Genomic DNA, 24,619 nt, shown 5'->3' on the forward strand with positions numbered 1-24,619 from the left:
TGAAATAAAATCGTGAAACATGGTGGATATTAAGTTGCTAAAGAAAATAAAAGTTGTCATGGTTTCCAGACACAAGCCCATTGTGCTTAGGAACAGAAGCACGTGCAGTTCCCTGGCAAGCCCGGGATTACTGAGAATAAGTTCATGTTTGACACACATGCTTTGGAAAACCTATTCTAACAAATATTTCCTAGTCCTCACCCCATAAAGGATGCAGCCTGGCCAGCAAGGATTTTTCTGAGATACATTTCAACACTGGAATCCATCACAAAATAAACAAAGCCAGTAACAGTGAAACAAGAGTGTGTCCATGCAGTCCTCTATGGCAAGTGAAGAGGGGAGTGAATGTAATGTCTGAGTGAAGGATTGGCATAAGGAGAGGTGAAGGAAGGCCACCAGAGAATCACACGCATGGCCTCCATCACTCATTTCCAGTGAACAGCAAATACCCATGGCTAGGTTACTGAACATGGACTACAGGCCAGACACACACGAGGTGCTTTACCCACATTAGCTCAGTTCATCATCAGAACTTGTTAAAGCAAATAGTATTACGAGCAATAATTTTTGGGCAATGAAACTGATGTACGTGATGGAGGCAGACAGTATGATTGCAGAGCCTGAAATGTTAAGGCTTACACAGTACCACCTCAGAAGGGCCAGAGAGGAGCAACACACAGCTGCACAGAGGGTACCCTTCACCGCGGCTTCCCCGTGCAGTGCTCGGGGCCTGAGGAAAGCCCTAGCAAGGAAAGAGAGAAACATGGCACAACAAGGTACTTAGCAACCAAACATAATGAAGGAACAGGATCTATCCTATCATCTCAATGTGCTTGCCTGTACAATCCAGACACACTGCCTTTCCAAAATTTCTAGTGTATGGATGATCGTGAAGTGTACCTGTCACATAAATGACAAAGTTATATGACATGAAATTGCAATGAAATATACAGTAGACTATGAGCTGCATGGAGGCGAACAGAGGCTCATGCTGCTCAGATGATGCTATGGTGAAAGATGTGCTGGAGGATGGAGGATGAAGATTATCTTACTTGGTTTTTAAATCCTTGAGCAGATGACCACAGTATTAGAACAACACACCTATCGAGTTCCTGCATACAGAGATCCAAGTAAGGTATAACACTGCAAGCTGAGGCTCCCGAGAAGGAACGTACTACTGGGGGATGCTTGGAAGGGGTGACTCAAGGTCTTCTATCAGACCAAAGCTAAATGGCACAAGTCCACAGTGATAATGTATCTATTTACCTATGCAATCCCCATGTAAGGTTCTGTCCTCACACCACACTGAACTCAGGTAACCAGACACAAATATATCCACAGAACTATCAAAGGAGGAAAAGAAGAATACGGTCAGAGAAGTAGCAAAAATCTAGAAAGAAAGGCCAGGGCCTAGACAAAGACTCTTAAAGAAGGAACGAACCCCTCTTAAGCTTGCAAGAGAGAGCAGGTGTCATCTAAAGCATGAGAAACAAATCACAGGCATCCTGCTTGGCCAGACTGTCAACACCCTGGCGGCAGTCTACTTCCCAGCTTGGGAAGACTGACAGACCCCATTTTAACATGAGATCTCAAGAGTAAGGTCCCTGACCCAACGGTCGTGTGGGGATCACCTGCGGCCCTGTTAGAAAGGGAGGTTCTCTGTCCAGACCTCCTAAATCAGAAACTCTGGGGCGGCGGGCCCAGCATTCTGTTTCTAGATGAATCTGACACACACTCAGTTTAAGAACTATTGATCCAGGCAAACCCCTGCCTTAAGCTGACACCCAAAATTCACCCAGAAAAGGTAAGAAAACCATTTTCCTTCCTACCAATTCCAAATTCAATGTCAAACTAAACATAATAAGTAAATTCCAAAAGACACTACTGAGAAGTTTTCAGATGTGCAAATGGACTTAATTCTCATTTCCTGTACAGAAACAGCATGAAGTTTATTATTAGCAGCAAATAAATGTAACATTCCAATGAAAATACAAAATGCAACATATTTTTATACTCATGGTTCACTTGAGGATCATATTGCTCCAGGAGAACTATCTGGTCATCAATTTTTATCATGGACTCAGAAACTCAAAGGATTCATAATTATAATGACCTTCCTAAGATAAGATATTCATACATTTAAATGAGGTACATTTTATATGCAATAATTTCAAAAATATATATCCTTTTAATGACAGTTCCTAAAGCTGGTAAGAAAGTGAAATAGGTACATCACACCCTGGGGTGAGTGGGATATTGTAAATTAGCACAACTCTTATGAAAAGCAATTTGGCAGTATGTGTCAAGCCATAAAAACCTCCATACTCTTTGACCTATTAGGTCTACTTGTTTTCAGATTAAGAATTAATTCCCCAAATGAAAAAGTTATATGAACAAAGGTACCTAATATAGGCCCCAAATGGAGGAGACGGGATGTCTGAAACATGAAAATGGCTCATAAAATATCACATGACCACTTAAAATAAAAACAGACTAATGTTAAAAAGACATACTCGAACAAAAAAGATGATACAGAACTGTATCTATACTATGATGATAACAAAGTCAAAAACATACGGGGTGCATAGAGAAGAAGTGGAAAGACACATGGATGTTAGAACATAAGGGCAAATTTTCTCTTATTTTTCTTTCTACTCATTTTCGTTTTGGTGTAGTAATAACTAAAATATTAATAATAAACCTAGAAGTGCTCAATCCCACGTGCAAACCTATTTTGAGTCCAGATAAAGTGATTTCCATCTGTGCGCGTGCGCACGCCTGTGAACAGTCATGGGAGGAGGGGGGACTAAAAAGAGAAGGGGAAAATATCAAATTAGTCACTGCCAAGGGACAGTAACTGATTTAAAAGGAGACACAACATACCCTTACCTCCCACTAACAATCCAACCACACCACAGAAGAGAAGTTCAACCCACAGAATTTTAGGAACCAGAGAGCCACCTAAATGATGACATAACAGGAAGTCAATCAATCAAACAACCAAAATAGTCTCTCTTCCTCTACTCTTCATGATTTTTTCAGCAAAAGAACATTAAACACGGAACAGATGATGCAAACTACCATTTGCTGAGCTCAATTTTAAACCGATGACTCTAATTTCAAATGGACGCCTATTAAGCACAAGTGATCTTTAAGAGCCACTTGGGTTTATGCCTGTGATACAGGGAACGCGTTTGCAACATGAATTCTTACAAAGCCCAAATCCCACATTTCTGCCAAGCTCAGCTTTCATCATGCAGGCCTGCTGGGAGCTGCTCCAGCCCAGCCGCCGCTGGCTGGCTACCATCCTGGCCCCGGGATAGTAGTACTCTCTTCACTGGGGGCAAGTTCCCCAGTGCATGGTTTAGTATGATGCCAATCCTTCTCTAAATTGTTTGCTAAAATAAACAAATTAAAATTAGATTTTCAGATCCAAGATGCTCAAGGATTATTGGGGAGGGGGTGAGCAAATGAAGTCGATGTGCAATTCCAGGCAAAGTTCAGAACTTCATAAATCAGCAAAACAATCTCTCTGTTGCAGATAATTCTCAAGGCACTTGATGGCACAAAATGCCAGTCGGTAAGGTCCCAGTGATTGAGAAACAATTACCAAGAAAATGTTCATGACTCCATCAGAAGAAAGAAAAGAAAAAGAAAATTAAAAGAACGGTCAGGTAGCAATGCACGTTATGTTTATGTTTAATCTGAAACATTGCTTTTCACAGACCCGCTAAGGGTCTCAAAGCCAGACACACGGTGCTGTTAGAGAAAAAAAAAAAAAAAGAAAAGGAAAAGCAGCAGCTACCATGAAGACGTGCCAATTAGAATTACTGCACATGAAAGCTAGGGTAAATTACCCTGATGCCACTTTCCTCAAAGAACTTCCTCTTTTCTGGTTATGTTGTTCAGGAAAATTACGATTGCCCCAAGAATCTCAATCCTTGAGAATTCACACATTATTTCTTTCATACTTCAAATCCAGGATTCCAAGGAGTTCTAGGAGGGGAAAGGATCCTTTGAAAATAAATATTAATCTAAATATATGGCACTTTCCTGTTTTTCTGGAACAATTTCAGACATGTCCTCTGAAAGAAGACTTCCAGTTGAGAAGACAGAAGTTTATTTAGGTGATTCAAGAGAGTCAGCCATAAAATCCACTTTGTGGGGAGATGGGGCATATGCAATTTAAAAGAGCACACGTAGTGCTTTCAGAATACAATGAACTTCCAGTAAAGTTCAACAATATATTTGTGGCTAATCTGGATACATGAAAGACAAGAGTAAGTTAAGAGTTTATTGTAGGGGTCACAGGTTAAAAATCACCGACATATGCTCCTGTAACTATGAAGACAAGACCATTTCATAAAACTTACTCGAAAGAGGACCAGCATTAGCCTCCTACTCAGGGCTTCCTGAATTTGAATTTCACTAATTCAGAAGGTACAGCCTTACTTCTTACAAAGAGGTGAATTCTGAGTGTACAACCTGAGCCTGTTCTCAATAACCCAAATTTCAGAAGTAAAAATATCTAAAATAGCAGGATTCACCCTCAGATTTACTGGAGCATTCTTCTCATGCTAAATCCCACTTGTGAGAAGAACAAAGGAGGAGAGAGGGTGGGAAGAAAGGCAGAATAGGAAGATGGAGAAAGGAAGGAATGAAATATGGACCAATCAAAAGAAGAGCCAAAGAATAACTAGTCTTTTCCAGAAATATTCTTTTATTTTTTATTTTTTTTAGAGTTAGGCAGCGTTTATTGGGGGCTTATACTCAAGCACCAGGGGGGCAGCGCCAGGACCAGATGTCTCAGCCCGAAATATTCTTCTTTTCAACCCTCATTTCCTCTTGTGTAGCTAAAATATAATGCCACTGCATTCCACCTACTAGCCATAAATCAAATATAGATGCTGATAGCTTGATGTATGATTCAAGGAATAAGTATGATTCATGGGACAATGTGGACTTAAATATTTCCTTTGCCCTTTTAAAGACAGTAGAATCAAGAGGACTCGGGAAGGACATTGCTACATTAGATCAAATACTTACCATTGCTCACCATACGCCTGGCCACTTCCCACAAGACAAGTCCAAAGGCCCAAATGTCAACTCTCTTGTAAGAATCGAAACAATCCACCTGGATGGTTTCATCTAGAACTTCAGGGGCCATGTAGCGTTTGGTGCCCACACGGGGGTTGTTCCCCACATCCAGCTGATTAGTACTCTGGGAATGCATGACTGCCAGGCCTGAAAGGAAGAAGACAACAGGGTGGGTCAGTTTACTTCCTTTTCACAGAGGGTTGCTGAAGCATTTTCAAACTGACCCCAATCAGAAGCGCCCTCTCGTGGTATTTCTGGTCACTGCTGCACTATACCCAGAGTAATTAATCTCTGGAATACTATGGAGAGAGGACTTCTGTGACAAGAGAAAAAAGAACGAAGACCGGAAACAGTCAGAAGTTCTGAGGTTAACACCTGAACCTCTGAAACAAAAAGATCTGGATGAATAATAAACCAATGCACCAAACCACCAAGAGGCCAATATTTTCAAGTCCACAGGAAAATAGGCTCACAGGTTAAGTGGGAGCCTCCAAGGGCCTTAGAAGTAAAGCTCTCATGTTCCACCACAGGTCCCAGTAGTGTGCAAGCACAAATTTCCGACGGTGTGAGGCAGAGAACCTGAGGTAATGTATCACTACCTAAAGGGCGGGCTTCCATAGGCATTGCTCCATCCCTTTAGGAAGAGCTGCTCATCTGAGACGTAGTGACGCTGACCAAACCCACAGGCCTTTCTCTATAGTCATGCATGCAGACAGCATTCAGCTAGACCTCGATTCAAAGCACAACTCTCACGCTAAATGGCTTTCAAGCACTTTCTTAAACCATGACTCATTTCAGAATTCCTCAATTAGAGAGCCCTGGCATTCCTCGCCAACCAGGAGGGTTAAGCAGATACACGCATGATTCATTTGAGAATGAAATTACTTTTTGATGTATATGCTGACCAACTCAAAATGATTCCTTTAACACTCAAAATAATGAAAAGTGCCAAATTGGAACAAGAGGCCTCTGTAAACCTCTGCAACCCAATGATCCCTTGGGGATCCCTCAAGCCTTCTGTGGAGAATGCTTCTCCTCCCACTCCATGGCTTTGAATGTGTGGGATGATGACTCTTTCTCATGCCAGGGAGATGGCACCTGGTAGCACACCCTTAATAATTAGCAGAGAAATCAGCAACTGCATTCACTACACCAGACTGGTTCCTCTTTCCCTGATTCTTCTAATCAACCCCAAGATTCTATAGCCACGGTGAACATCTCCCAAAACATATACACTTCTCTACCATTTCCAGAACCAAAGAGTTAAAAATAACAGAACATGAAAAGGTGCAGTTTAAATAGATCACGGCAATACTAGCTGTGGTGGTTTAAAAATATGTCCGCAAGTTCTTTGAAACGTCTCCCTTCAGGAGGCGAAGCTCAATTCCCCATGCCTTGAGCGTGGGCTGGACAGTCACACAGAACACGGCAGAAGTGAGTGAAGATCTTCAAAATTAGGACATAAACGGCACATGGCTTCCGCTCCGCTCTCAGTTCTCTTGTGTCATGAGGACGCTCACTCACGCAGCCCCGTGGAGAGGTCCCCCAGACCAGGGACCGAAGCCTCCTGCCAACAGCCACATGACTAGAGCCATCCTGGGAGTTCCTCCAGCCCTGACGAAGCCTTCAGGCACTTGCAGCTCTCATCGACAGCTTGACTGTGTAAGCCCTACAAGATCCTGAGCCAGAACCAGACAGCTAAGTCATCCCAAGACTGCTGACCCTCAGATGACTATGGGAGATAACAATCTGTGTTATTTTAAGCTGCTAAGTTTTAGAGGCTATGTGTTACCCAGTAATAGGTAATTATCATGCTACCTAAAGAGACAAAACAACCAAATGCAATGTGTAAACCTTGGCTGCATTCTTGTTTGAGAAAACTAAAAAAATCTGAAAATGGACATTAAATGATATTAAAGAATTATCAATAACTTTAGGTGCGATGAACTGATTATGCAGGAGATATATACTGAAGTATTTAGGAATGAAGTGTTGTGATGTCTGTAACTTATTTTCAAGTGTACGAGTAAAGACATATGTACAGCTACATGTAAAGCAAATATGGCAAAACTTTAACAATTGTTGAATCTAGGTGTTGTGCATATGATCATTATACTTACTCTTCTTTCAGCCTTTCTGTATGTTTGAATGTTTTATAATAAAAAGTTAGAAAAATAAATAGAATACTGGTATTTTTGCAGTATCAATAACAGAACACGATTTCTAATGAGTGATCCTTAATTTGTGGGTATAAAGTGAAAAATTACACACAAATGATAATCTCATGGGAGCTGGTCTTCTGTACCAAGGAACTACTCCCTGAATAGTTAACACCTTAACACAGATTTTTGTACAAATCCATGTATCTAATTGGAAGGCTACAGGCCAAAAGAAAGAAAAACGAATAACTAATTAGTTGGACTTACTGAAAAACAACTCTGACTCCCTATCAAGTCCCACAACCAAAGCCAACATTTCCCATCTCCCCTAGACCACTGGACTATAATAGCAGCAACCATCTGAATAGCTTATTATTTGCCAAGCAAGTATAATAATTTCTGAATTTTATTAAGAACCATGTGAGGTACATAATAATTGATTTTGAGTGACATGAATAATACTTGGACACAACGTTATGAACATCTGAAACAATACCGAAGTACAGTGCACAGTGTCAAACACTAAAGTGCTCCTTGCCCCCCAGTCGAGTATAAGCCAGTCCTGCACTTTGGGCAGGTAAATCGATAGATTAAAATATCTGCATAGATATATGGGGTGATAACTGGGAAAGTCAGGATTCAAGTCCAAATCACCCTGCTCCAAAAGCCAGGGCATGGCCACAAAAGTCCTCTACACCACAACTAAAACTGCCCACAAAAAACTTCAGAGCCATACCCTTTCAATGCTATCCTAAATATTTTTCTTCTCACACTTGCAAAACACTGTAAAATAATTCTCAGCATGAATGCAAAGACTTTAAAGAAATTCAAAAGAAATACATTTTCCTGACATGTCACATCTTTGTGTTTAAAAATAAGAATAGGGGTGCCTGGGTGGCTCAGTCGGTTAAGCAGCTGCCTTCGGCTCGGGTCATGATCCTGGGGTCCTGGGATCGAGCCCCACGTCGGGCTCCCTGCTCTGCGGGAAGCCTGCTTCTCCCTCTCCCTCTGCCTGCCACTCTGCCTACTTGTGCTCTCTCTCTCTCTCTGTCAAATAAATAAATAAAATCTTAAAAAAAAAAAAAAAGAATAAATATTATCATTTATATACAAGAGTTAATACTGTCCAAACCTTTATCAGCCTCACAATAACTACAATGATATGAATATAATATAAACCATTTTTTAATCAAATAGAGTGAGAACTCTCCGTAGTCCACTGAAATGGATAACCAATATTACAATTCAGTTCTCATTAGCGTAATTATTCAGCCAGTACCCAAGTTGAATATGGTTTTATATACAGTGTCACTATAAATGAAAATAATCTTATTTATAATGCAATTAAAGCTACACTAAGCATTACCCTAACACCACAGGAATGAGATATCCCAGCAGGGCAAATTGTGAATTGGTTCAGGAATTTTTTTCCTCTTTCTTGACTGATAATTTTGCCATGGTTACAGAAAAACAACTTTAGAAGCCATTTTTAAGATGAACTCATTCCATAGGTTGGTTCTTTTTTTTTTTTTTAAGATTTATTTATTTATTTATTTGGGGGAGAGAGAGAGAGAGAGTGAGCGGGAGAGGGAGAAAGAATCGCAAGCAGACCCCACACTGCACGTGGAGCCTGGTGCAGAGCTCAATCTCATGACCCTGTGATCATGACCTGAGCCAAAACCAAGAGTCAGACACTTAACCGACTGAGCCACTCAGGTGCCCCTCATTCCATAGGTTATTTAACTGTGTACCTACTTTGTGTAAAGGTTTGAGAAATCAGAATGCTACAGACTACTGGTTGCCTCTGAGGGTGGGCTGGTCAGGAATTGACTGAACGAGCATTTTACCTGGAAGTCACCTTCCAAGGTAACGCAAAGGTCTGAATTTCAATAGAGATTTGGATTTTATAGCATTCGTCCAAACTCTTGAGAATGTATTACTTAAGATTTGTTTACCCGGAGAGAAAAAAGTCAACAAATAATAGACTCCGGTGCACGACACAGTGGTATACATGCTGAAGTCTTTAGAAGAAAGGGCTCTTTTGTCTGCAGTTCACTTGGGAATGTATCAATAATTAAAGATGGACTGATGAATGGGGAGGCATGGATATGTGACAACAGTAAAATGTTGATGGAGGAATCTAGGTAGTGGGTATACAGCTGTTCACTGGGACGTTCTTTTGATTTGCCTGCGTACTTGAAAGTCTTCATAACAAGATGTTAGGGGAGGGGGCATGGATGCGACCTAGCTAAACGATGGAATACAACAAAAGTAAAAACTGTAATTAAAAAATATTTTTAAAACTTTACCCAAATCTGCTATGCAACACTGTCCATTCTTCTTAACCAGGATGTTTTTGCTCTTTAAATCTCGATGAGCAATGGCTGGCTTCCCTTGGGTCCCAAATATCTCTATGTGCAAATGTGCAAGACCACTAGCTATGGATAGCACTATTCGCAGGCAGCTAACAGTATCCAGAGTAGTGAGCTGAAGATAGTCGTACAACGATCCCATTTCATGATAATGTGTGATTAACCACAACTGGGTACTGGAGTGTCTTGATGTCATGTCTGAAGCAATAAAACCTGGAGGGAGCAAGAACAAAATTAGCAGACATGTAAGAATTTCACATTATAACTTTTAGTACACAGAAACAGTAACCCATATAATAGATACCACCTGTAACAAAAAATAATTAAACTAACCAACTACCATGAAAGGAGGTTTACAGAGGCATCAACAGAAAAACATAGTACTCTTAATACTACCATAAAAAGGTACTTCTAATGAATAGGAAATGTCCATATTCATTTTCATTATAAATAATCCTTTAAAAAGATTTTACATTATGTTACGATTCAGATAGGAATAATATCTTTGCATTTATCCGTAATGATAGTATCAAACTCTTTATCATGTTCATATTCCAAGCGCAGATTATTCATCAGCCACCCAAAAAGAATAAAAAACACAGAATCTAAACATAGAATCTAAACATAAAAAGAAACTAGAATCTAAAACATAGAATCTAGTTCTAGTATTGACTCTGCCTGTGATTTGCTGTATAATACTGGGCAACTCATTTAGGTTCTCTGGATTATCTCTGTTCAGATGTAAGATAAAGGGGTAAGTTTATATTAAATGATTGACTACTCATCAAATAAAAAAGAAACCAAATATAATAAGCATCTATGATGCTCTTTGTCAGTCACATAAGAAAACCAAGATGATAGTGTTTGTTGGCTAGAAAAGAAGACATATAGGAAAGAAAAATTACAATATCATGTAAGGAATATAATGAAAAGTACTGTTAGATCTGCAAAGGGCAACATGAGTCCAGAAGAGGGAATCCTAGTAATTCAGACGAGATGTTACAACAGGCTTCCATCGAGAAGTGATAACTGAAGCGGTCTTGAAAAGAAGTGAGATTTGACAGATGCCAATAAGGAGGTAAGAAGAGAATTTCCTAGACATTGTGAGGGGACCCTTGAGCAAACTGAATAAACTCTACGAAATAAATTGTGATGTATGTCTTGCCTTTCCTGCTACAGACATGCTTTCCACCCACTCACTCGCACATTCTCTCTCCATATATGTAAACTACACACACACACACACACACACACACACACACCCCTAATGGACACACTTACAAGCACTGACATCTGGGACTTATAAATAAAAGAATATTAAAAAGAATATTAAAAAAAAAGACAGATGTGGCTTGAGGCAGGATTAAAGGACTTGTAAAAGGATGCGGGAAAATGGACACACGCAGAACATGCCTCACACTTACACAGAGCGTGATATAAAGTTTATGCTGCTTTCATATATATTTTCTCATTGGATTTTTCTCAATACACCGGGAACACAGATATCATTATATACTCAGTTTATAAATAATGAAACTGCTGCTAGGAGATGCCAAATTACGCATCTATTAAGTTGTCGCTGACCCCAAGTTTGGTGCTAGCCATCTGGGCACACCACAGCTTGTACAGGAAACTCTGGGAACAAAGAAAGGTCCCCTATTTGACCGTCATCATCATCAACAACAGAAGCAGCTAGTAGTTACTGGGACGAACAAGGTGCCAGGCTCAATACTTCTACACACTCTGCACGTAATCCTCCAATATTCATACAGGAAAGAGGCAGAGGACAGCACTGACATTAAGGCTAGTAATGCTCCCCGACAGCCTGGCTCTAGAACCTATACTCTTACCCACTACGCCATACTGCCCCCAAACAGGCGGACTTCTACTCAGAGAGAGACGATGTGACACACGTATCCACTGCGCATCTGTGAAGTGAACAAAGTAATGTCTCCACAACTTGATCCCCTACCTCTCTCTCCCCTGCCCTCCGAGCCAGTTCCCACGGGCAGCCTCAGACTCTCATTCTTTCCCCCTGTCCAGTCTGTCTCTGTGGCCCCACAGCAATTTCTCTTGGAGCCCTACACTGGCCATAATATGAATAGTCAAAATGTGTACTCAGATATTAGTTATTCTTACTAAAGAAAATGCTTCTACTTTATCATTTTAAACCAAATGATATTAATCGTTAATGACTTTCAAAAATAAAAATCCTAAACGGTAAGTACCACTCAAAAGAAATCAAATTACTGTTGTGTATTTATGTAGCCTCTACTGATTTCTCTGCCCAAGGGAGAGCAGCCTCTGATTACATACATACATACATAAACAACAAATAAATACTTATTCTCTCACCTGCCCTAAGTCCCTTAGGTCTTAGAGAAGGATTTTTGTCTGTCCCATTAATTATGCTCTAGACCTTCTGGAAAAATGACTTTTTAGTAGGCAGGACTTTTTTTTTTTTTTTAACTGTTTATCTCCCAAGGGTGAATCACAGAACTACATTTGTTTCAAAATGCGAGAGCATTTTTATGGAATTTTTGCATTTTCCATCAGAGCACTCTACTGTTAGTGAAGGCTGAACAGGTACTTATAAGTTGGAACACTGGACGCAGCCATTGGATGTGTTCATAACGGGGAGAGAAAGTGATTAGAGCAAAAGCCTCTTATTTAACAGCCAAAGTCATCCTCCCAGGCTCCCCAGGAAGGAAAATAAAACCCAAAATCTTAAGTGAGGTCATCCATGGCCCTTGTGAGCCTCGCCCTGGCGACTCTCCCAGGGGCCAGGCACCGGGCAGCTATGACAGCTGAGGACTGAGGCCACCACACAGTGGGGCACGGGGGCTGCAGAGCGCTGGGCCCCAAGACTGGCTCCACCATTCCCAAGCTGTGTGATCTCACACAAGTCATTTAAAATCTCCACCTTGGTTTCCTCATTTATAAGATAAGGACAACGACATCAGCAACATCACAGGGGTACTGTGAGAATAGAAGAGTTAATTATAGTGCAGCGCTTCATAGGATACCTAACACAGGAAGTGTCAAGAATAGCTGGTTACTATTACATTTCAGAATAGCTCAGGGTTCAATTAAAACCACAGCAATTCTGCAATGTAGTATCTTTTGCGGGTAACTTTCCTTTACTTCCACTTGCTCTAAGGAAAGTCTGATTAACCGGTGAGGTAGTGCCTCTTCAGAGTGTGGAGCAGTTCTAGAGACGGCGGGTGGTAACAGCCGCACAATGTGAATGCACCTATGTCACTGAACTCTCCCCTTAATATGATTATAACGGTAAGCTTCATATTTTACTATCATTTTTTTAAAAAGCATGTGAAGACGAGACTTTGGAGTAAAATTCTCACATTAATTCAACTCCCTTGGTCTTAGTAATGAGGGAAAGAATGCTAAGAAACATATAACCTTGGCCCAAAGTCACACAGTGGGCCTGCTGGAGGTGCTGAGAGTAGAGACCAGCGTCTCCAGTCCCCCGACCACTGTTCCTGCCACCACCCAGCACACCCTCCCGTTACCCCCTTGTCTGTTGACTTCTATACCAGACAGAGCAGAAGGAAGAGTTGGAAGCCAAATCTAGTCATTTGAAAGATACGGTTATAGGGGGATAAACAATGAGGGCCCAGAGTTTTATATGTATGCATATATGTGTAAATGTGTGTGTGTGATGTTATTTATTTTGAGGAGCTAGAGTTAGCAATACTCCAGGGTGGGAGGGAAATCATGATCCAATATTTGATACAAGATGCTCCTTTGATAGAAAAGGAAAAGATCACAGAAAACCTTAAAGCCTCTATATCCAGAAAACTGGTAAAGCAAGGAAAGAACTTCAACCAAGTTTAGACCCCGCCCTCAAAAAAACAGAAATAAAAACAAACCAGTTCATTTCTATGAGCTTTTTTTTTTTTTTTTTTTTAAAGATTTTATTTATTTATTTATTTGAGAGAGAGAGAGAGCACAAGAGGGGGGAGCGGGAGAGGGAGAAGTAGACTTCCCGCCAAGCGGGGAGCCCGATGCGGGACTCGATCCCAGGACTCCAGGATCATGACCTGAGCCGAAGGCAGTCGCTTAACCAACTGAGCCACCCAGGCGCCCTCTATGAGCTTTCTTAAAGCCAAAAGAACTACACAGTAAAATCAGTCCATACAGCTTTAAGTATGATGAGGGTAGAAAGACCTCATCAATAGAGAATTTCCCTGGCTCATCAGGTAATAAGAAATGAACAATGTTTTGCCCTATGTGGTCACACTAAGGGAACCTCACCTCTCACATGAATCATATTGCGAAGGTGACTTTCAAATTTCTCTTATGATTAAATCCAATTTAATAAATATTTACCGAGCACATAGCATGTGTAAGTACTGTCCTGAGTACTGCATGTGAAGGCAAAAACAATGGAAGTGATCCTTGTCCTCAGTGTACAATGGAATGGTATCACAGTTCATTTAACTCAAGGGCACTGATAAAGTGACTATTTGCATAGCCCAGCAATATCTAGAGCATTTTGCTCAATGAACCTGTGAGCCCATGAGAATGAGAAGGGGTGCCTGAACATGCCCTTCCTTTAATGAATCTCAGACCCCACATACTTCTTAGAGTATGTGCACCCGCCCATTAAGAGTCATTCCACTGTTTAAAAAAATGTACTTCCTGCACATCCCACCTTCTAACGCAACTGACGCTTTATCTGTGGCTCAACCTGTCTGTCCCAGTGTCAGAGGGAAAAGTGGGACATTTGAAGGTAATTTTGACTGTGGATGAATCTTCACCTCATACTCTCATTATCGAATCACAATTCCACTAGTTAACTACCACATAAAGTACAGAACTGTGGTTAAGAGACACACTGCCCAGTGTGACTCTCAGCTCCACGATTTGACCTGATGAGTGATGCTAACCTCCCACCTTGGTCACCTCATCAGTTAAAACTAGAAAAACAAGAGTACCTACGCCCTTATGACTGTGGGGAAGCTGAAAGGAGAAAATGCACATGACATACTTCAAGCAGTGATTCCTGCACAGTAACGATCGTCGCTGTTACACATACGCATCTAACTGTGCCACAAGCTTGTGTGCGATCAGAGTTACAGCACAGCTGCAAAGTGAGGGGGTGCATAAATCCACTGGGAGAAACTGGAAGGGAACTGAGACACTGTGATGGAAGGAGGGGTGGTTGGAGTGTGGGGTGGGGATCATGCGTGATCAAGACCACGAACAACGGCACAGACACTTGAATGTTCATGGCGATCCCAAAAAATGGCAAATATCCAAAGTGGCTGCCATCTGGGGATATTTGTAGAGAAAATCTGAGACTCCCTGGGACCCCAACAAATAAGGAGTCTGGAATGCCAGGCCCAGAAGGCACAAATTTTAGGCAATGGAGGAGTCGTCAGAAACACTTTGAGGAGTATCTCAGCTACCCAATGAAAGAGAACTCAGGGTGGCAAGATGGACTGGAGATGGGAGACCACCAGCAACGATATGAGCAAGGAGGACTGGGTGACAGCTAGGGCCCCACAGGTAAGGTAAGGGGAGAAGACAACCGCAGAAACACACAACTCTAAGACGGAACACACCGCCATGCTTTAGACAACTGTCGAACTGTTCTTGGCAGAAAACCTAACTCAGGTTTAATACTAAATTGGCAGTAACAGAATAGAAATAAATTCTGGCAATGACCTTCTGATGAGCCAAATCTCCTCCAATAGCCATGAAGTGGCCAACACTATCCTGTAGAGTCAATTTCTCTATAAACTTTATATCCACTATTAAAGAGGCACTCTGGGCAGCATTCATCATACATGTATTAGTATAAACACATTGAGAGAAACTTTCCAAAACCACAGAAGTCAAAGGGAACAAGGACATTCTCATCCCTTATACCTCCACAGCAGTATTTCAATGGACTCTTCACAGATTTCACAAATGGTTCTAAGCTTTAGTTCCCAAATTAAAATGGATGCTAAATCCCTCTGTAAATCTGGGCTTTAAAAACCATGCCTAGTTTGAGGGAACGTGCATTTAATTACGATGTCCCTGGGAGCTGTGAATCTCTAGGAAATCGTCCAAAGAGCTTTCTTAGTTTGATTCAATAAATATTCAAAAAGGGTGCGGTAAGTAGAACAACGGATGAAGCCTTGAAGTGAACAATATGGGGTAAATTCTTGTTGCTTAAATAACAACCTACAGAATAAGAATTAGCAATAATGATTTCACTTTCATCATCCAGAGAATCTTCAAACTCAGCTTCTTTGCAGATTTCAACAAGAAATTAGTGTTAAAAGAAAATTAAACATGATATAAATGCCGATGATTCCTATTATCACTTTTCAGGGGAGACTTGCAAATTCACACACACCAAATCGGAGAGGGCAAAGGTAGGCAATTATTTCTTTCTAGATAAAATTAATGAGGTGATTATCTTTGTACTTACCCAAAATATTTTCATGCCTCAGCATCACAGTGTTGTACAATTCTGTTTCCCTGAACCATGACTTCTCATCCCGGGAGGAGAAGATCTTCACAGCGACGTTCTCCCCTTGCCAACTGCCCCTCCACACCTCACCATACCTGCCTTTCCCTGGGGAGAGCAACACAGAGGTGACATGGGAGGGAGCCAATACATTTCTTGCCCGCAACTCTTACCCCCTCCCTTTGTGTACCTGAAAAAACTTAATCTGGGGATCTAAATACCACCACCTTTCGCCTGTGAAGCCATACAAAAGTAAAATGGAACCTGCCCCTCCAGCCACCCACTGCCATAGCAAATCCAACACCCTCGGTATCTACATTGTACAATTAGCTGCTAATTACAAGGTTTACAGTTAAATTCCTCTATCAAAAGGTATGAAACATATATGGTTTTTAAAAGCACACGGAAGTTAGTAAAACTAACAAAATGGTACAGAGTATTCGATTCCAATGTGCTAAAAGCCAAAAAAAAAAAAAAAAAAAGCACATGTGGCTAAACTGAATAGCTGACTGGATTTCCTTCCCCTCATACGAGGTCAACGCGGACATTTTCTTGGGAGTCCAAATTTGCGAACTTACATATGCATTTATGTTTTTCATAAGGGAGACGATTAAGTTTGAGATCTGTGTTCTGATGGATCCAAAAAAATACACACACCACACACACACACACACAAAACAGTGCTGTGGAGGAGACCGACAAGCAGCCACTACCTTCCCTAAAGGATTTCTTGGCAGCGGATCTATTTCAAAAGAGGATTTGCAGAGTCTTAAAAGACATAATCCCAGAACAGTTCTGATTCCTGACACTGGTCATGGGTATTTGCTTGTCAGACAGCCCCTGGGATGCCAGAAGTGGGCCACACTGAAAGGGCCCCTTGGGGAAAGCATTTCCCAGACCTCGGCGACTCTGGTTTGTGATCAGCTCTGTGGGGTGCCTGTCCCCTCCTGCACCAGCAAACACCACTGTCAGCCTGTCAGTGACACGCTCCCTCCTCCGTTCTTCTCCTTCACTACAGGTAGGGGTGATCAGGGAGGCTGGGAGGAGCAGGTAATTACCACAAGACTACGGGGATCAACACGGGGTATAATCAGGGTAAAGACGCACGCGGCGCCTAGATGACGATGCAGCGGGAGATGCACCTCGCAGGGCAGCAGGGCAGGGCGTTCTCCAGGCAAGGGGCTGCTGGGGTCACGGCTCGTAACCAGAGGCTGCAGCACCACCTGCCCACCCGTGAATACCGCTCTCTGCTCACGGACTAAGCCACGAGAACCCGAACATGGAGAAAGAAATCCCCTATCCAGGGGATTAGGTCCTGACACAAAATCAAAACCACTCAATCTGGACTCCCTCCTGACAAACGATGTCCCTATGAAATACCAACGACTAATCCAAAAGGATGTTAAATGTGGCCACTAAGTCATCATTGTAGGCTGCTGTCAGGTCGCAAAAATAGTATTTAGAGCAGGACTAATTTTAATACAGTCATAGCAATTGCCCAGCATTTGGAGTTCAAGATGAAGGCCAGCGCTAAGACACTACAAACAGGCTGCTGGGAAACAGTATGCTGAGCTTTTCCTGCCTTTGGTTACATTCTGTATCTTTATTTGCCCTTTGTCCTCACGCAGTCTCATTAGGAAGGAGAGAAAAAAATGTCCCGGAGAATTGTATACATTACTATAAAGTTGCCTTAAATCTTTTTTTTTTTTTTTTTTAAAGGAAACAGAGATGGATGTCAGGATAAGTAGACAGATTTAAAATAGAAACCTACTTCAATGGTTTTCAAATGCTTTTAAGTTGTCAAATGCTTTTTAGAAATGCAACCTTATTCAGAAGTTCCTAAAAACAGAAGCAGAACTGCCCAAACGTATGGGGCACGGAGCCCCCATGGGAATCCATAAAGTATCTGAAATTTGGGGGGTTCACGAATCACTATCTGGTAAGAACTGATCGTGTCCAACCTTGAACCCAAAATGGTAACATACTATCCAAGCAGTTCATCACATACATTTTTATTCAAGGCTGTACCACATGAACACTAACTATAAGCTACTGAAATGGCATTGCTTTTATGAAAGTCTTTAGCACTGAACCAACAAAATGCTATAATTGAATTTACACGATTTCCAAAAATGCTCAAGAATATCTACACGACCAGAAACAGTATGTGTTTGTAAAGGTACAATACTGTTTTGCCCTTTGGACTCTGGGGTTGGGCTCTGCAAACTGATACGGACATCGGCGGCTCTGTGAATGGTGAGTGGCCACGGGACAGGAGGGCAGGAGTAAGCAAGACAGGTAAGCAGCCCGTCACTGCCTTCTCACTCCTACCCCAATACCCCTGTTCCTAAGCAAACTGCATGTCAGGCAGTACACGAGAACAACCCCGGTTGTACACAGTGGGTACATTTGGGGTGTTTCCATTTGTGTTTTCTCCGCTCGCAGTCCACGGTGGAAGAGAAGCACAGTTTGAGCGCAAGTGTCACCTGCAGGCACACAAGTGACCAGCGGGAGCCTCTTGCCTTTGCTCTGGGTCTGCGACCACTGGGACTGTGTCTGAGCCACACATCATGCTTCTCTTCCACCAGTGGTAAAGGCAGCTTACGACGTCCAGCTACCTCCCAAAAGCCAAGGATGGGATGACCGGAGCTGCCGTGAAAAGAACCAGGAGAACTAGGAAGAGAGTGTGGAGACGCTGCCAACCTATCACCACCCCCGGGCATCCCTACATGCTGCCCGAGAAGAAATTAATGACAACTACCACGTGACTTGCAAATACCCGCCAAATACAAGCAAAACTAATAAAACTCAGGACTTCCCCTCCAAAAAAGGCATTTGTACCATCTTCCCAGAGGGCAACCAGCAATTTATAAACAAGCCATAAAAAGGTCACAAATTTTGACCCAGGAACCCCAAGTCCTGGGAATTTATTTTGAGTACTCAAAAGAAAGGTGCAATGCGTGCAAAAGCTTTCTCGAGTAGTACTGTTACAATTCAGTGATCATTCAAAAGACCATCGTTACACAATCTTTTAAAATATTTGTGATGTGTACAGATACATGGAAATGTCTATGAGCTTAAAACTGAAGGAAGGGACATAAACTGCATACACATTATGAATGCAGCTATATATAAACATGTTCCTAGACGGGGAAAATATGAGAGGCCATAGAGAAATGGGTATTGCTCTTGTTTAAACAAAGCAATTATAAAGGTAGCTTTGGTAAATTTATCTCAGTATTTTTAAAGGCAGTGGGAGAGTGAGAGGGCTTGGAGAATTGCCATAGGCAAGTGTATTGTCCAAACGCCTCCTCCCCTCAGATCGCTCAAGGCCTGCAGCAGTCAGAAGCAGCAATGCTAATTCATTTCTCAGGCCTTCCTGTCATCCCAAAGGGTCTACTTGCAACTAGCCACACATTCCTTGGACAAGAATTCCAACAAGAGGAGGTGCTCCGACGCAAGTCACGGAGACCAGATACAGAGCCACACCGTCTCCTGTCATTTCACGAGCAACAGGTAACACAAGTTCCATCCTGCTTCTACAGCCACTGTTAACATTGCATACAACCCACAAAGAAGAGAAAAAAGAATTACCGACACACTCCAACAGTGTGATCTGACGAGCCACTGTTCTTTGTACCAGAAAAGGGAGACCAGAGCCGCTTCCTGACGTACATGAATGATCCAATAAATCCTGTGGTTCAAGACAAGGAGAAAAAGAAACTACTGAGAAACAGTTCCCAGTTTAGAGTACGAGCATGCATATCACTGTAACTCGCACGGAGAAGCCAATCCTGGATATGGGGCCCGTTAGTGTGCGTGGACCACTGGAGAAAGAATGGGTTTTCTTAGGAAAACCAGAAGCTGGCCCTTTTTATGATAGGTTTTCCTGAGGGATAAGTAGTCTTTTCTTGCATCCGGAGTTTTAGAATAAAAAAATATATATTAAAAAAAAAAAAAAAAAAGCTGAGTGGACAAGGTCAAAGATGCAAGTTAGAAAGTCCAAGAAGCAGGGCTGAGCATAAGGGGAAAACAGTAGAAAGAGGAGCAAGCAGAGCAAAAAGAGGGGAAGGGCCTTCAAGTCCAAGGCCTGGGCATAACTAACCACGTTCTGCTCTTCTCATAAGTATCTATGAAAAGATTCACTTTAGTTGACATGCCAACTAAGGAACTCTAACAAGGAACAAACAAATCAGGAATAAGGAACAAACAACTCTAATGTTGTTTCTATTGCAAAGGCTCCAGTGGCCACGTGGGTCATCTAGCTGGTACACTCAAGCAGAGAGGGGCCACCTGGACGGGTTACCCTTTAGGTAGGTGAGGAACAAAAGCATCACAAAACCTAACCCTCAGTGTCATTTCTAGGTGTGAATTATCTACAAATCAGAGAGGGGGAAAAAACCAAAAAACAACAACAACATAAAACCATGCCCCAAACCTACTTCTAAAAATGAACATATTGTGAAAAAAATTCCCAATTAGTTCATTCGTTAAGTTCTTCCTTTTGATTCTCAGTGCAAGCCAAGGAGTAGATGTCTCTTTGTAACAGGAATGGATTATTTGGAACACACGGTATTGTGCCCGTGGTGATGGCTGTAAGGCTGCAGCAGTGTTGAGCTAACATTCCCCAAAGCTCATTCTTTCCCAAACATTTTAGCTGGCCTGTTAAAGCAATACATTGATTTGTGTGAATTTCATCTTTTTTTACTTACTCTGAGCACCACTGTGAAGTACTGTTGATCAGCAAAATTACCAAAATCTGAACATCCAAAGGAAGATATTTAGAATCCTTAAAAACCACAAAATGGATAATCAACAAGAAATTGAATGTAGATGAAGTAGTTTCACATCTCCCTAACCATCTCTTTTGCTGTTCTTTTTTCTCGTTATTCATTCACTTTTTTTGAGAGAATAATTCTGAAAATTAAACAAATGTGTTTTTTTCATAATGTATAATCGTGATTTTAAATCTAGTTCATAGACGTAAGGCAGGGGGTGGCTTTAGCCGAAGACTAACAAACATCTACTTCAACTTCTGGACCCCAAGGCTTCTTTTTCAATACAGGAGGCTGTTCAGTGAGATAGGCTTTGTTGAATTACATAAATGAGCATATCACTTAAATAAGAAAGTATATAGGCCAATAACGACAGCTTGTTTTAAAGTGTTCTTTGCTGTGTTGTTATCGCGATATACTGTCCCCTAACGTGGTTGAGTTGAGAACACTATTTTAGCATCCACTCCCATTCCTCTTCCAAACTTGGAGAAGCTACTTAAACAGTGATTTACACTAGATATCCCTATCATCAGCCATGGTGGTTAGCAGTTCTGGGGAATGGAATTCTGACTAATCTCCTTCAGAATCTTGCTTTGCTAAAGCTTTGCCAGGATTCAGCTTCATATCTTGCTACTAACTCAATAAACTCACTGAATTTTCCTTAATATGGGAAACAAACTTCTAAGTACATTTCTAATGAAAAACTGTATTTCTCTACTTTGGGAAACAGAACAGCCTCATCTCCTCTTTTCTCCAGTTCCACCATACCACAATCTAAACAGGTAGGTAAAAGAAAGAAAACGAGGTTCCTTCCCGCTTCACATACAAAAATGTACACTTGACTGGTGGCCCAAGGATGGGGAAGGCGGGAGGATGGGATATTTCTCAGCCTGTATCAGCCACCACCAGATGTTTTAACAACTCGCCAAGGTTGGTCCAAGAATAATACCTGAGCTACAGAGACTGGTGAGGGTGGGTCTTCTCCAGCAGAGAGGAAGCTGGAGAGCAGGCTTACCTGCCGACCTACCATACACTCGTAAGCTTGTCGTCTAGCAGAACAAGACTTAATACGAGATGATCTTAGCTGACGCATGGCCATGACATTAAATAACACTGCATCACATTAGAAAGTTACTACCTTGATGGTCTTCCATCAAATATGACAAGGCGAGTCTCGATTGGGTATCAGCCTGTCTTTAATACCTAACACTCACAAATCTTCACCTTTTTCAGAAGAGGCATCAGACTCAGCATAGGATCGCTTCAGAATGTCATCAGTTCTCTTTTGCATTTTATGGTAACCTATTTATAGCAAGTGGTTCCCTTTTCTCACTTAAAGTTGAAAGTTCCTTTCAAATTGACACTTGACAATTTTTAACAGTAAAAGAAGAAAGACACTTTTTCATGTGATTTCATCATTGAAAAATATGCAAAAGAATAACTTTAAAACATATAAACACAATGGTGTCTGACCCTGAGCCGTCCATGAGGGCAGCTACTAGCCACATATTAACTTTTAGCAAGTGAAATGTGGTTAGTCTGAACTGATATATGCTGTGAGTGTAACATATGCACCATATTTTTAAAACGCAGTTCAAAAAAAAAGAAAGAATGTAAAATAGCATGTTCATAATTCTTTCTGATTAATGATTATATGTTGAAATGGTAATAACTATATACGTTAGGTCAAATATGTTGTTAAAATTAATATCACCTATGGTGGGGGGTTTTTAAACTTTTTTTTAAGTGGCCACTAGAAAATTTAAAATTACAGATGTGGCACACCTATTCCTATTGGATAGCACTGATTTAACCAAAAGACTACACTCCACAAGGGGGCAGCACAGGAGCGTGAAAAGTTTAATAGCTGCTTTTTTTGGATGTCAAGTTTAAAGTCTTAAATTACAGGGTGTTAAAATAATCTAGAAGGGAAACTGATTTTAATATTAAGCAAAGGTGCTTTTTTTGAAAGCACTTTTATTGCTAAAAATAGAGTAACTGAGTTACTCCAAGGCCCCCCGCCCAAAATTATAGGCAACCGTTCTCTGCACCTTTTCCCTTACTCCCAAAAGAAAAATAACTACCAAGAATCCACTAAAATAAATCCCCTCCCTCGTTGAACATAAATGTCTGTCTAAAATAAATGTTCTCACATAGGGGAGACCAAACAGGTGCCAACATAGGCTTGCCTAGGACTCAAGTGACCAGTGGTACGTGTGCGCACTGTCCAGTCCCCAGCTACTGGTTAGCATCTCGCGGTGAAATTAAGAATGCATGTTTAGCCATCTTTATTATGCTTGGGATTCCCTGGGGTCTCAAACTCACTGCTAAAGTGCTGTCTCCAACATTGGTGGTGATGAGCCCTTCGATGGTGCCGTACTCCACATCTCTGGGATTGAGGCGTTCTTGGTTGCGCCTTTTAAATTTTCGGAGAGCCACTCCCAGTAGGCAAGCTAGAAGGCATACTGCAAATACTACGGACAGAATAATGAGGCCGACCTCCAAGTGGAAATTCTGTGCTCCAGGAAAGGATTTCCCTGGAGATGGGGGAGAAAAGGAATGCAATTGGCTGTAAGGCTCACGGTTTACTTATTATTTAGCACAACCGATACCTAACGAGTAGCTCCTGAGCCTGACCACCTGGTCTCCCAAGTCACAAACTGTTAAAAACTAAAATACTTCCTAACACCTGGACAATGGCCTGGTCATCTGAACCATTATTCATTTAGGTACAACTGGAGTTTGAAAAAATCCGCCGAGAACCAACCATATTGATGCACATATGTGGAAGTACATTTATGATATGAAGTAGTACTCTGGTACTACTCTTATTAATGCAGATTTGATCTGTACAAATGTTTTATCCTTAGCCCTTACAGACAGAGATTATGATGAAATATTCCTATGAGAAAGTGCTATCTGAGTTAAAAACAAATTACCCAATCTGTGGTCTCTCTCCTCAGTGTATCTTGGATGTCTACCACTGAATTCTCATTGATCTTTCCACATCACGATTTCTGCCTAGGAACCGATTCATTCATCTGTTCTTTTACTCACTTATTCAATATCCACTCACTCAAAACATTCATTCACTGATTCACTCACTTGCCTAATCACTCATTCACCCCCTCGCTCGGCATTATCACATTACCCATTCAAACATCCGTGCATTACCACTTGGGCAAATACACACAAAGACTTTCTACTTGCCTAGTGAGTTAAATAAAAAAATTTCTTGGTTGGATAGCGATGGTCCACAATTAAAAGGTCCCCAACCAATAATCATCTCTAAATGACAGACCCCTTAGGACATGGTGTCACCAAAAGCCCTGTTCTTCCTCACATAGGCCTCTTCCACGTCTCTGCCTCCTTCCACAATCCACAATCCTTCCGCAAGCCTGACAGCCTTTATACATGTCTTTTAACTTTCCAAATCCAAATTAATCAACGACTTGGCACATAATACCCGATAGTACATGTCATTTGTACGATAAAGTGTAAAACTAATTATATACAACATTAAATTATAAATATGGTGCCTCCCTAATTGAATTAGAAATTCCTTAAGTAAAGAAAATAAATTTTCTATTACAACTCGGAGTCTCGCGAAGTGTTCTGCAGATTAGGAACTTTCCGTACTGTAGGTATAACTTCTCTGTGAGTGCAGATACTTCTTCACGGCCATCCACTCCATTAATTACAATTTAATTCAAAAAGGTTAAGAGTAAAGTT

At 41.4% G+C, this 24,619-nt stretch overlaps 1 protein-coding gene across 2 annotated transcripts in view; it reads right to left on the reverse strand.

Moving 5' to 3' along the window:
- Nucleotides 1-24,619, reverse strand: part of ACVR1 (activin A receptor type 1) — a 123,016-nt gene that overhangs the window by 15,425 nt on the left and 82,972 nt on the right. For both annotated transcript variants that reach the window (XM_036077717.2, XM_078070836.1), the window contains exons 5-9: nucleotides 23,213-23,424; nucleotides 19,707-19,806; nucleotides 16,074-16,220; nucleotides 9,566-9,841; nucleotides 5,047-5,244 (exon numbers count right to left, since the gene is read on the reverse strand). In XM_036077717.2, the coding sequence (XP_035933610.1) occupies nucleotides 5,047-5,244; nucleotides 9,566-9,841; nucleotides 16,074-16,220; nucleotides 19,707-19,806; nucleotides 23,213-23,424 (933 nt within the window). The remainder of the gene's footprint in view (nucleotides 1-5,046; nucleotides 5,245-9,565; nucleotides 9,842-16,073; nucleotides 16,221-19,706; nucleotides 19,807-23,212; nucleotides 23,425-24,619) is intronic.

Source organism: Halichoerus grypus, chromosome 4 (genome assembly GCF_964656455.1).
Source record: "Halichoerus grypus chromosome 4, mHalGry1.hap1.1, whole genome shotgun sequence".
NCBI lineage: Eukaryota > Metazoa > Chordata > Mammalia > Carnivora > Phocidae > Halichoerus > Halichoerus grypus.